General features: G+C 39.5%; 1 protein-coding gene across 3 annotated transcripts; it reads right to left on the bottom strand.

The window, feature by feature from the left end:
* Positions 1-1,547: 1,547 nt before the first annotated feature.
* Positions 1,548-11,639, bottom strand: lhx9 (LIM homeobox 9; the record flags this gene model as incomplete). Of its 3 annotated transcripts, none has more annotated exons than XM_083970531.1 (5): positions 1,548-1,677; positions 4,965-5,167; positions 8,789-9,147; positions 10,391-10,593; positions 11,460-11,639. In XM_083970531.1, 5 exons carry the CDS (start codon positions 11,637-11,639, stop codon positions 1,621-1,623), a joined length of 1,002 nt encoding a protein of 333 aa, XP_083826657.1. In that variant the 3' UTR covers positions 1,548-1,620. The 3 variants fall into 3 exon arrangements, with proteins under 3 accessions (XP_083826657.1, XP_083826655.1, XP_083826656.1); XM_083970529.1 differs by lacking the exon at positions 1,548-1,677 and adding an exon at positions 3,732-4,329; XM_083970530.1 differs by lacking the exon at positions 1,548-1,677 and adding an exon at positions 3,732-4,329 and having other exon boundaries at positions 8,789-9,144.
* Positions 11,640-13,447: the final 1,808 nt, after the last annotated feature.

Genomic DNA, 13,447 nt, shown 5'->3' with positions numbered 1-13,447 from the left:
AGTGTTTGCTGTTTCCCACATTGTTGGAATTCAACACCAGCCTGTTTACTGGTCCCCATGTGGCTTTAGTCCCCCCCTACCACCACCACCACCACCTACCCATCCACCCTCTCCTCCTCCTCTTCGCTCTTCCTCTTTTTTTTCTATTTTCACAACACACCTTCTTTACATCACATACATAGCATTAATACTAAGTCATGCCACACTCCACTGTCAAGCTGTGAAGAAACTGTGTTCTTGCCTTGTTTGTGTCAGACATGACTCAAATCCCACTGCTAAATTGCTTGTTTGTTTTTTTTCTACTTTTACTACAAAAACATTTATGTGTGCAAATGTGTGGATGCACTTTTAATTAAATCACTTTCTGAGTTTAAAACAGAAATGAAAAGTATTATATATAGGATAAATAGTGGAAATTCGAGCTGTGTTACAGTTTATAGGAGCAGCAGAGGCCAAGTGTTCAGGAATGTCCTGACATGCACCGGTGCTGCTCTTGCAAATATCCACAGTAACGAGGTAAGAAGCCAATAATGATTTCCCCTCTACAGTATGCTGAATGTCAAGAACAAATAAGCTTGAAGCAGTGCTGTCCATGTCCTCACAATGACATTTTGTTTTGTTTTTTTCTCCCTTCTTCCCCACTGTGAGGTACTATATGGGCATCAGGGACGTCATTTTCATATGCTTTATTTTGCAGCTGACAATGAATTATACAGTGAATCAAAGGAAATAATATACATCTCAAGGAAAATGTTAACAAGATGATGAGGCGCATGCAAAATGAGAATCTCTTCTTTATCTGCTTTGTTTGGTTTTGTTTTTTTTTTCACTTCCTTCCCTCGGTACAGCCAGATGGCAAAGCTCCAGCTCTGCAGTCCCCTTCATACACTCATCATATTTGATGGGCATCCTGCTGCCGAGTTTCAAGGAGGCCATGTGTTTATGAAATGACACTTGTGACAAAAGAAAACTTCTATTGAGCAAGCTGAGTCTTGGGTGGGGTTGCATGGGGGCAGCAGCGTGTGTGTTTGTGTGTGTTGTGTTGATACGTGTGTGAGCATTTGTGTGTGTAACAGTGTGTATCGTGGAGGATAAGCATTGTGGGAATGTATATAGTGTGTATATATTGTGCTTATATAAGGGCAAGGCAGTGGGAAAAGGTTGTGTGTGTGCGTGTGTGTAATGTGCGTGTGTTCATATCAGTAACATCCATACCGTCTCTGTTTCACACTCTTGTCATGTTGGATGCCTGTTGTCTTTTAATCACATCCTGTACCTTTCTGTGTGTGTGTTTTTTTTTTTTTTACTATGTTACAATACATTTTATTATCATTATTGTGCATTTACCATTCCAATACAGAAAGTTTTTTTTTTTTTTCACCACATTGATATCATAAGTTTCATACATTGTGGGGTCTCCTCCGTTGATGGATTCAAACATTCAGGACAAAACTTTTGTTATTTTTAAAAAAAAATCATCTGTCGTTGTACATTTTCAACTGAAACAGGTTTTATGATGGTTGTTTATTCGTTCTCAATTTGCTATCATCTTATCCTAATATTGTCTTTGTCTTCAATGGTGAGGAATTCCCATCAAAGTTTTCCCCTTCTGTTAATACTTTAGGGAATTTTCAAACGTCGGGATGTATGGCTGTAATGCCCCAAGATTTGTTCTCCCTGAAAGAAATGATAGAGTAAGAATATATTAACTACAGAGCAACCTGGCTTTACGGGGTCTGCATTTACTCTTACTTCATTTTAGGTTTACCAATATGTTATATGCATAAATATATACTATATAGAGAGATATATCAATATATGCTTTGCAGCATTCCTTTGATCTAAATTTTAAAGCCATGTTCATGCATTAAAAAGCAATTTCATATTTTTGACTGCAGGGTTTAGATGCAAATCCATGGGGCATTACGTTAAAAACCATAAACATCATAAAATAGGAAATAGAAATTAAAAATGGAAGCAAAAATGAGGACGTTTAACTGGTCATTAATAACTGAATGCTTTCTCGTTTGTTGATGTGATAAACAAAAAAACTGTATTCAAGAAAGAACACAAAAAATGGCAAGTGTAATGAAAAATAAAACCCATTTAAAGCAAAGTATTTTTATTCACACAAATTTAATAAGATATATAACAACCGTTTGGTCCATAAATATTTAAGGGGAAATAGTTTCTATACACCATCTTTATCAAGAAACAGGGAAACATGGACAATCTTGATAGAACACTTACTGTACTCAACTATTAACACGAAGATCAATATATAAGGTTCTTGGATTACCCAACTATATCTGAAAGAGTGCACAAATGCTTTCTATGACATCGCTGCCCCCTTTTTAACAGGATACACCATAAAAAGATCTTCGGAAATAAGATGCAAAACAGTACAAAACTAGTGAGGCGTCAAAAGGATGTGAATCAGTTAACAAAGAACACATATATCCTGAATTTCACAAACTTTCTCCCAAGTTATAGCATAAGGCACATAGTAGAACTGAGTTAGGCATCTACTTCATTAAGTAGATCTAGAGTACCACTTTGTTCTACAATAGAACAAACTGTGACGCTCACAATGAAATGTTATCAACTCCATTGAAAATTTTGCTCTTTCTTTCTTTTCTCTCTATCTTTCAGCCAGAAGAAACATGTTTTTGGTCTGTTCAGTGGCAAGTGTCGTTAACGAAAGTATAAATATGGCCAAAAAAGAGAACATATGGACAATGATTTCCCACTGGCTGCCTCTATACGACTCCACCTATCTGAGGTCATTTGAATGTTCATGTCAGCTCGACAGATCTAGTCTGCAACGTTGCAACCACTCAATTTCTCACCCCTGTTATCCCTTCCTTTTTCCCTTTTTAAAAATCACATTGTTACCCTGAGCAACATGATAAAAACAATAATGCACTTTCACTGGGCAGTATATTGTCACTGTGCAATTGAGTTTAGCTGTGGATCTATGGATATGTTTACTAGGATTTATCCATTTGACTACGGTTAAATCTATGAGGCCAACGAATCTGAAAAAGTGCTCTGTCATGAAAACAGTCGATTACAACAGTGCCCATAAACTGCTCTCCAATCTTAATTTCTCCTGCTGATTTCTAATTATTGAGCAATTTCTACCAATGTGACTGCATTACATGTTGATCAGTTACCACTGTACAGATTGTGGGATTTGCTTCTTTTTTCCTCCTCTTTATCACAGTAGAGTTGTGAATCAAGACAAAAAAATGTGTGTTGTGTGTGTGTGGTTTCAGCATCTACCTGCCATATAAGCTGCAATGGTTCGGTGCTTATAATGCAATTTAGACGTTCTACATGTAGCTCTGTGAGAAATGTCTGATTTCATCCAACTCAGTCTTAAGAGACTGAAACATTCGGAAATAATTAAAGCCTGTTTTCTGGAGTTACCCATATACAGAACATTCTACAAGTTTATTTCCCAAATTATTCCAAAACAGAAAAAAAATCTTTAAATCGGATAGTGCGAACACAGTGCATACATATACAGGTTTTCCAAGGGCAAAATATTCATATTAATTTAAAATTTTACCAATTAACCATAAATTAGAAAGGTCTCTTTTTTTATATCATAATTCAATACAAATTTACAAATCAAGTCAAATCAAGTAAAACTATTTTTTCAGACAAGCTTCAAGTTTAGTTATTTTTTTCCCCAATAAACCGTGGAATACATGACAATTTTTTCTAATGCCTTCAACTTCAAAAATGTCCTGTCCAAAATCAGCTTCTGCATACTGTAAGTCCACTACAGACATGGCTGCCATGCGGTATCAAATGCTACACATTAAAATGATTTCCTTGTGTTTTAATGTGGTCGCTGCTGTTCTTGCTCTTGTTGTTCTTGTTTGTGTACACAGTACAGCACTTTCTGTTCCAAGGAGCTGTCTCTGCTTGATTTAAAGGTGTCACTTAAAAAAATAAAATGTAAATCGAGGAAATAAAATTAAAAATAAAATTTAAAAAAACAAACAAATAAAACAAATAAAAACTCAGATAAAATAAAAATCAGTCTGCTATAGAGATAGCTTGTTAGAAAAGGTTTGTCAAGGTAGTTTGCGAAGGGCTCCCCGAATCATGGCTGTCCAAACTAGAGGTGACGGAGGTCACTACAGTGATAGAGGGGTTTGTCAGGTCTGTTAGTGTGGCCGCGCTGGAGGGGGGGGTCAGGGCCCCACTGTCGGATGAGGGCGCAGGGAGTGAGGTGCCATCAGCCTTATCAACACCTCCATTCTCCTGTCGCAAAACGTTCCTTCTGAATTTGGCTCTTGCGTTTTGGAACCAAACCTGCAAACCAATCCCAATGTGGCTTTTACTTTTTGTGTTTAAGTACGATTAATTTTTTAAAAGAATCATTTGTACAGTCGTTTACATATCAAGTTATCACAGCTATCACTGTATCTCTTTCCTTATGCTCGTATATAAATATATACATATGTATATGTATATAGATATATAAATATTTATATCTTAAGGGGCAGTTAATAAGGAACCAGTTAGCTCCTGAACACTGAATACATAAATGTGGATTTTAATAGAAAATCTAAACAATAGTGTGTTCTTTATCTGTGAAAGTGGGATTACACCTCTTTGTGTTCCACAGATAAAAAGGATATGTGCACTCTCATTATGGATAATATTAGCAACAGTTTTAAACTCAAGTTTCTTCTCTGCTTAGGGACTACTTTTCTCCTTTCTTTCCCAAGAAATGGTAACAATTACGAATCTACAAAAATTTCAGATAGTAAAAACCCCTGGATATACATCTAATGGCTAAATGGACCAACCAAACAAACAAAAAACAAAAAAGATGACGTCAGTGAAAATTCTGGTGTGAAATGAGAGGGACATGGCGGAGGGGTGGGGTGCACACACAGATAGGGGGATGATCAGATCAGTAAGAAGAACGGCTCTCTGCTTACCTGTAGAACTCTCTTAGTGAGGCCCGTTTTCTGGGCCAGCTGCTTTAAGTCCTTGGCATCCGGGTTGTGGTTGATGGCAAAGTAGGATTTCATTGTCCGCAGCTGATGGTGTTTGAAGGAGGTCCGCATGCGTTTGGTCTTCTGTGTTGGAGGGTAGGACTGCTGGTCCCGGTCCAAGTGATCGGTGTCATTCTCGTTACAGCCTGAGAGGGCAGAGAGCAGAACACAGAGGGGGGGTTAGTTAGGGGTTATAGTCCGAAAGAACAAACAGCTTCAATTTTACATAAAGTTCAGCAATTTATTTAGTTTTCTGTAATCTATTGTTTCCAAATTAATGTTCAATTCGCTCAAGACAATGAAGAGACAACTTCATAGAATACAAATCACTTCATCACTGGCAAAATAATGTTCCTACAATCAATAAAATGATCAACACTGATGACAAATAAAATGTTTTCAGACTCGATAGTAAACTAAGTGTATTGGTACATGATCAAAGTTTACAGAGAGATAGAGATCCAGACTGTCACACTCTATGTGAACCCAGCAAGTAATAAAGTAAGCTCATACATTTCTCTATTAGAATTATTATTATTATTATTATCATACATCATCATGGTAACATAATTAAAGTTATTAGTTTCATGTGAATCAGCAACAGTCAAGAAACAGACTGACCCAACACAAGAGAAATGTATTTAGCTTTCTACATAGAACACACCGGAGGCTTTGATTATGTTTTTCAGCGGAAACTGAGTTTTAAAAAAAAGAAGAAGAAAAAAACAAAAGGCTAAATGATGCATTTTAACCGTAGAGTGGGACTGGTCTAAATTATTTCTGCTTGTGTCTGCAAAGACTAATAGGCCTCATTTGTCAATAGCTTAGTGTGTGAAATACTAAAAGATGGTGATATGCAAAAAGCGGATCCACTAAATTAAAAGCATACATGACCACAGTGCTGACGAAACATTTATCACAGCTTTTAAATAAAATATATAAAAAAAACCTTGCACAATATTTCAGTAATATGTTTATAAATGAGATCTTTGCTGTAAAGCAAAAATCCTTTTGTCCAGTAAATGCATGTGACTGACTGGAATATTTATTATTTCAACCAAACCAGCAAAAATACTATTAATGCCAATTGATAATTGATTCTAAACTAATTCAGATTTTTCCACAGTATTTAGATTTTATGTTTTAAATAAGATAAGAAAAGATGTTATAGATTTCATTATTCGTTTGTTTCATTATTTTACTGCAGAAGCAGGGGAGCAGAGGAATAAACTATTGGATTTCAAAATTATATAGTGAGTTGTATATAATATAATAGTGTTTTGTCTCCCTGTAACCAGTTGTTACTAAATTAATTATATCAGGACGCAAAAAAATCCATTTGGTTTCAATTACAAATCAGTTTTTAATAAGGTCGATTTTTGTATGTGTGGCATTTTGTTATGATGTGATTTATGTTTCTGTCATGTGAGACTTCCTCCTGTGACACTCCTCATGTGAACCATTAGTATGACAGTCATGGACATCTATGCTCTTGTGTTCCAGCCTTCACTGGATCGTGTTTCACTAGATATTACCCACTAGGGGTCTCTATATCCAAACAAGACCAAACTTTACAGAGTGGTGTGAAACACTCAGTAGACCTACACCTTTCCCTGGTGAAAACAAACATGCATGTGCTCGCTAAAGCAGAAACAAAAAACCTTGAACAAAACCCTCATCCTATTTGTCATGAGTCTTGATCTGCATGCAATATTAACATGAACAGAGAGAGAGAAAGGTCTGACAGCTGGGTTTCTGATGTTACAGCACAACACAAGGGGGAAAGAGGGATTTCTGAAAACAGGGAAATATCAATTCTAAATATTTGTGTCGTTCCCTAAATGAATTTATTTTATTTTATTCCCTTTGACTTTAATTGCTTGTCCATTTTGATTATTGTTAAGTGGTTTTAAGTGTAACCAGTGCATTTAATATTTCAAAAAATAAAAATAAAAGAAAGAAATGTCACTTCATCATAAAACAGCCAATAAGCTTCTTTTTGAATTTAAAAATGTCCTATTTTATTGTATTTAAATATCCCAAATGAAAACTAGTAATATTCCCATTGGGGCCTTTACTGTGTCTGTGCTGCCTGATAATGAGTTCACAGGGACATCGTCTCCCTGTGTTTTATGTCTCTCTCTGTTACTGTGAGTTTTTTTTCCTTTTGTTTGATTTTTTAACCCTGTTGTGGTTGCATTGGTGCGTTTTAACGCTTTGTTGAGGTGGGCTTGTTGTCCTATTAAAAAGAAACCCGTCCAGAACCACAGTGATTATCCCCCCCTATCCCATCCCACCCCATCCCATCTCATCCCATCTCACCCCCTCCCAAGCCCAGGCATCCATGAGAACATTTTTAGGATCTGCATAACCTCCTGGAATTGTGTTTACGGATAACAAACCAGAGCCCTTTCAACCGGAGCGCAGAGAGTATAGGCTACAGTGTGGTGGTGTTGTGGCCTCTCCCCGCTGCAGGCCCCTCTCTCTCCCTCTCTCTGTGTGTGTGTCTGTGTCTCTCTCTCTGTGCACGGCGCTGCAGCCTGTGTCCCTGAGAACCGCGCTGACCGCCGCACAGGAGGCCAGGGATTCCAACGTCACCTCCAATTAACGGAGAACAATTAACGCGCAGATTACCCTTATTCCTCCCTATTCACCGGGAACAGAGGAAAGTTGGCGCACAATGACAAACTTTCTCAACCGCGCACTAATCCGCAGAAAGCGACAACAAAATGGGGACGCTGCAGGGGTGGGGCAGGATGGGGGTTGGTGGGTGGGGGGGTTATAACACTCAGCGACTCAATACAAGATTTTAGATGAAACCTACATTTAACAGAAGCTTAATTCACACGGTTTCTTTTCCGTCAAAGGTCAAAAAACACGCAACATATAATGTGATTTTTGACGCTTATTTGATTACATTATTTTACGCAAAAACTCCCACACCGCGTCCTACAGCGTCCTGTAGGTCTATATTTATTTTCTGACCTAAATTAGTCTTAATTGCATAAGTCGATGAGCAGGTTGACGTCGAGGTCAAGTTTCGATCATTCTCTCCCCTGCAACACACGCCGCACGTTGCACGTATAGCGCAGATACGGTGCGTAATATAGCCTGCACGAGCCTCGTGTAACAGAGATCTGCAGATCAATTAGCCCACGGCTTCACCTCGGATATATTTGCATAAAGGACAGATGTGGGCTTTTAATATCAGACATGTGAGGTTGACCTACGGCTGCCACAGCTGGGCCATTGAGCAACCGTCTGGAGAGCGAGGATGCTCTGCGTATTGGAGGAAAAAAAACTCTCCAGATTGTTTTAAGATTTTAAAAAAATAAACATATATTGGTATTTGTTTATGTGTTTATTTAAGTAATTTGATTTGATATTAATTGTCTCTGCTCTGATGTTTAAAAAAAGAAAGAAGTTCAACAAACGAACACGACGATGCTCTGATCAGCATCGTGTAGATTTTAGCCACAATCAAAAGGCACCAGAGGGATATAAATAGTTTAATGTTTAATTAACACGAGGTAATTAATTAATGTTATTTTCCAGACTTGAGCACATTAGGTTACTGCGTCTTTTCTCTGTCGGGTTTCACTGCCCTTCTCTGCTGGGCCTGACCAGAGGAACCAGTGCAAGGCAGTAGCCTACATGAGCCACCATAATCAAAACCCAGATGTGTGTGTAACTATTTATGAATTATTTCCTGATATGCGTCTAATCAGAGTGTGTTATGTCTCTTAATGCGTGGCTCTGCCCCTCACCTGTGTTGTAGCTGGGTATATCTATCCCCATGGCCGGGCTCTTCCTCTTGCGCGGCCTTCCCTTCTGCGACGTGCCGGTGCCGTTGAAGTAGGGCAGCGTGAGGCCGCCGCCCTTGGCCGCCAGCTCGGCGAAGTTGAGCTGCGGGTGGTATTCCGGTCCCTGCACCAGCGTCTCGAAGTGCAGCCGGCAGTAAACCAGGCTGTCCTTCATGCCGAAGTGGTCGCCCGTGGTCAGCGTCTTGTTGCAAGTGGTGCACGTGAAGCAGCTCAGGTGGTACACGGAGTCGCGCGCTCGCATCACCATCTCCGAGGCCGAAATCCCGAGGTGGCAGCGCGCGCACCTCTGCACGGAGAACCTTCTGGAACAGACAGAGCGTCAAGACTCCTCACACACACAGACCAGGTGGGACACACACAACGACAGAGCTGCTGGTGGTAGTAGTAGTAAGTGTGTTACCCAGAAATATCCGCTCGGACGGGACTAGGCTACATTTAGCACCGAGACTGGAAGTGGGCTGGAAGTTGGCTAACTCTAGGTGTGAGGCACATATGCTTTTTGTCGTGTAGCTATCTCACTGACAGCGTCCCCTTGTAGCCTGTGTGGAGGGAGCTAGGTCTACTGTAACATGCCAGCACACTGACATTACACCGAGCTAACAGCCACATCTGGCCTATAACTGCAGACGGCTGCTCCATAGGCCACAGTCTGTTTAGAGAAGCTAAACACATATTTTCTGGGTGTAATATTTTACCCTTAGCCACTTAAGTCAGTAAAAAGTCACTCTGTAGCCGCAGTGATTAAAAAGAAAAAAGAAAAGAAAAACTAAAACTGCTAACCCAGTGCAGGCCTATTTAACATTAAGCACGAAATGCTACAGGCTAAAGGTTGAACCATAGGCTACTATAAAAATGATAAGACAGGCTAACACAGTTACACCTAGCAGTGTAGACATTTAACAGTTGTCTTGGATTGTTTTGCTACTATTGTTCATTATAAATATCATTCTGGCCTATGGCTATGTGCAGTAAATGTATGTTAAAATACTGGATAACATTTGACCCACAAAATATTGTTTTTTAATCAGTGGGCTATTTATTTTCAGGGCACCGTACATGATGACATACGCCAGTAGGTTTGGTTACTTTGAAACGAAAACAACACAAATGTGTAATAGTGTCCGCCTACTCCTTTGTCTCCAAGATCATACATTAAGTTAATGTAGTTTACATTACACCCAGAGCTACAGAGACCAATACATCTGCAGCAAACACGGATGAAAATACTATTTCATATCATAACTTGTTCCCAATTAACACCCTGCAGGGGCCCTGGGAGACAGTCAGGGTTTTTTTTAGACCAGAATGAGACCTAATGGACCAAAAGCTTCAACATAATTCCAGGTGAATATCCACAGCCTGTTGAATCTGTGCTCTACAATATTTTTTACCCTCCACAAAATAGTGTTAATTTTAGATATTAAAATAGATCTTTTATATCAAACCTGAAGCAGTGTGCCTGACAAAGTGATTCTAGACGCGTGCGTGCGATAATTATAAAATTGCGTAAAATGTGCGCAAATGGCTAACATTAATTTTTCTTACCTGTAGTAATCCTCTTTGCAATAGATACTCCCATCCTTGGCAAAACACGTAAGCTCCGACTCCAGCGCTAGTTTACATTCACAGCATTTGAGACACCGCAGGTGCCACTGTTTGTCCACGGCCAGGAGGTAGTATCTATCCGAAATCTTGCCGCCACAGCCGGCACAGAGCGCAGGCTTCTCCGGGCTCATTGAAGGCATGGTCTGGGGGTCAGAGGCAGAGGAGAGAGAGCTCATGGTAACTATACTTCCGGACTCAAACACACCTTTTACAAAAAAAAAACTGTAACAAGCAGGCCTTTAGCTCGTTTTCTGGACATTAAATGAAACTTTTTTAAATTAAATGAATCATTTTAAATGTTTTAAGCAGCATCGCGAGGCCCTTTAAATGGCATTTTAAACAACAACAACAACAACGCTGTTGAACTAATGCAAGTTTTAGGCTCTGTCTTCACAGGCCCCACTGAAGATATAAAGAGTGACTCTACAATGAATTAAACATCGAGGAATAATATAGTTTAAGGCAAAAAGCACAACATAATGATAAACAAATATGAATAATAATTAGCCGTTTTTTTGCCATGTTATTTGTAAGCATCCTACAGCCTGTGACTGATTTTGTAAATTGTAAAATTTGCAGACAGAAAACTAATTATTACTGCTTTATAATGCAGTGTTTTATTTGATGACGTGTAATGCAGTATGTTTCACATACATTTAGACAACTATAAAGCTTCTGACAGTTTATGTTTTTAATAGCTAATTATTTCGAGCATAGCCTACAACCGAGCAGCTTTTGAAACTATGGGAAACATAAATTCATTATCCAACAAAAAATGATTTTTGCTCTAAGATTTACTTTAAAATATTTTATCATAATTGATCACAAAGAAGTAGGCTGAGTGAAACCCTGCTCCTCGGTCTCCTACTTACCCTCAAACAGAACTGCACATTTTCTCGCATGTCTACGGTGCCTCAGTCGCAGTTTGAGCCGTTACGAGGATTTAGTTTTGTTTTTTGTTTTTGCTTTCTTAAACATGAATTCACACACAAGTCGACCTGGCTCTTACCGACTCTCTCCCGTTGAGCTGCATGCCCTTCGCCAGGCGCGACTCCGTTTTCGACCTTCTCTCCATCTCCTCCATGATCCCTTGGATGTGATCCCCGGAGATCCCGTGGAAAAGCATGGCTCCCGGTCCTGGACGCAACGTGCAACTGCCTGCCTCTGTCTTGCAGCCCACAACTTCCATATACTGTGACTGCAGCGCTGCGCCCCGCTTCTCTCAGCGCATCCAAGTGCAGGGCTCTGAGGCTCTGATAGAGGCACACACACAAAAAAATAACAGCACAAACCCCAGAGATTCAGGTCAGCTCCTCGTCAGACTGCAAAAGGCAACTGGAAGAAGAATAAGCAGAAGAAGGCGAAGAAGGAAAAAAAAAAAAAAAAAAACGAAGAAAACTACAACATGGGTGGGACAAGGAGGAGTGGTGGTGGTGCACCAGCTTTTTCCTTCTTCCTCCCGTGAATGTCTCTCCTCCAGAAAAAATATATAGTCCAAATGATGCGACAAACCGGTGTGGAAGTGGTGGTGACGGTGGCGGTGGTGGTGGTGGAGGTGGGGAGGGAGGAGGGGAGGGGGGCTGCAATGTGAACACTCGCCAAAAATAATGACACAGAGTTTTTTTTTGTTGTTGTTGTTTCTTTCTGGTGATTTCTCTCTCTCTCTCTCTCCCGGTTTCCCAGTCAGGGGTTCCTTGGTGCTTGGAGGTCAGGTTGGGACTGCCTGGATTTGAGAACCGTGTCCTATTTGTGAAGGGAGCAGAGCCTGCCCAGTCTGAATAATTTGGTAGGAGGAGTTCCCCTCTCTCTCTCTCCTCTCTCTTCTCTCTCTCTCTCTCTCTCTCTCTGTGTCTTTCCCTCTCTCTCCCTCTCCCCATTCGCCACTGATTTCTATTCACCAACAAAGAGCTGTCACTCTTCCCTCAAAATCTCCCGATTCTGGCTGCGCGAAGGACCACTACTTTATGGTATTGACATTTTCATTACTTTTATTCTCCCATTTAGAGAAGAGGATGCTGGAGCGTGTTTATAAGTTGAAAAAAAAGAAAAGAAATTATCTTAGAACAAATTAGATGTATTTTTTATACATTATTTAACTTCTTCAACAAATAGTATGCACCTAAATCAGAAATAAAAGCCTTGGAAGTTTTATTTTAATTTATTTTTTATTTTAATTTTTTTTTCTGGGGTTCAGAGCTACAGGAATAAATCACGTTGTTATTAAAGGATTTAATCCTAGGCCTGAGTTTTATTGTGAAATTACATATTGAAGCTTCAGTTTTTAGGGGTTTAATTTGTCTTTAATCGGGTGTTGGGTTGTTTGTGTGTGTGTGTGTGTGTGTGTGTGTGTGTGTGTGTGTGTGTGTGTGTGTGTGTGTGTGTGTGTGTGTGTGTGTGTGTGTGTGTGTGTGTGTGTGTGTGTGTGTGTGTGTGTGGTATAAATGTATTGTTTGGGGCGGGGCAGTGATCAGTGATAGGCCAGAGGGCGGGGACAGATTACATTAAACTATTTTAATAGATAATATTTTAGAGATTTCAGTTAATAATAAAGATAATTTAACAATATACATGTGATTAAGCTACTCCCTGATACGACTAAATAATATAATTACACATCAGCTTTCTTTTCTTTCTTTTTTACTGATGCTCTCATGCTGATGTATAGACAACAGATTTAATTTGACAAGACGACAAAGCCAAACCCACCTTTTACCAGACTAAATATAGGCTCCTCTTCTCTGTGAAAAATCAATTTTCTCTCCATCAAACGCTCATTTAAAAGCAGAGTAACTCACTACACCGAGCCTTCATTAACACGGCCCTGGTCTTTTCTCTGCCTCTTGAATTAGGCCAAAGCCTTGTTTACCTGCAGGAGAGTTGTTTTGATCAGAACAGAAACAGCTCTGCATCTGTGTAGCTACGTATTTCATTTTTTTTTTGTTCTTTAAGCTTGTGCAGCAATCAGTGATGTGGAGGTATACAGGAGGAGAAGAAAGT

The sequence above is a fragment of the Trachurus trachurus genome (genome assembly GCF_905171665.1).
Source record: "Trachurus trachurus genome assembly, chromosome: 4".
NCBI classification, from domain to species: Eukaryota; Metazoa; Chordata; class Actinopteri; order Carangiformes; family Carangidae; genus Trachurus; species Trachurus trachurus.
This window is presented reverse-complemented; position numbering and strand designations above follow the sequence as displayed.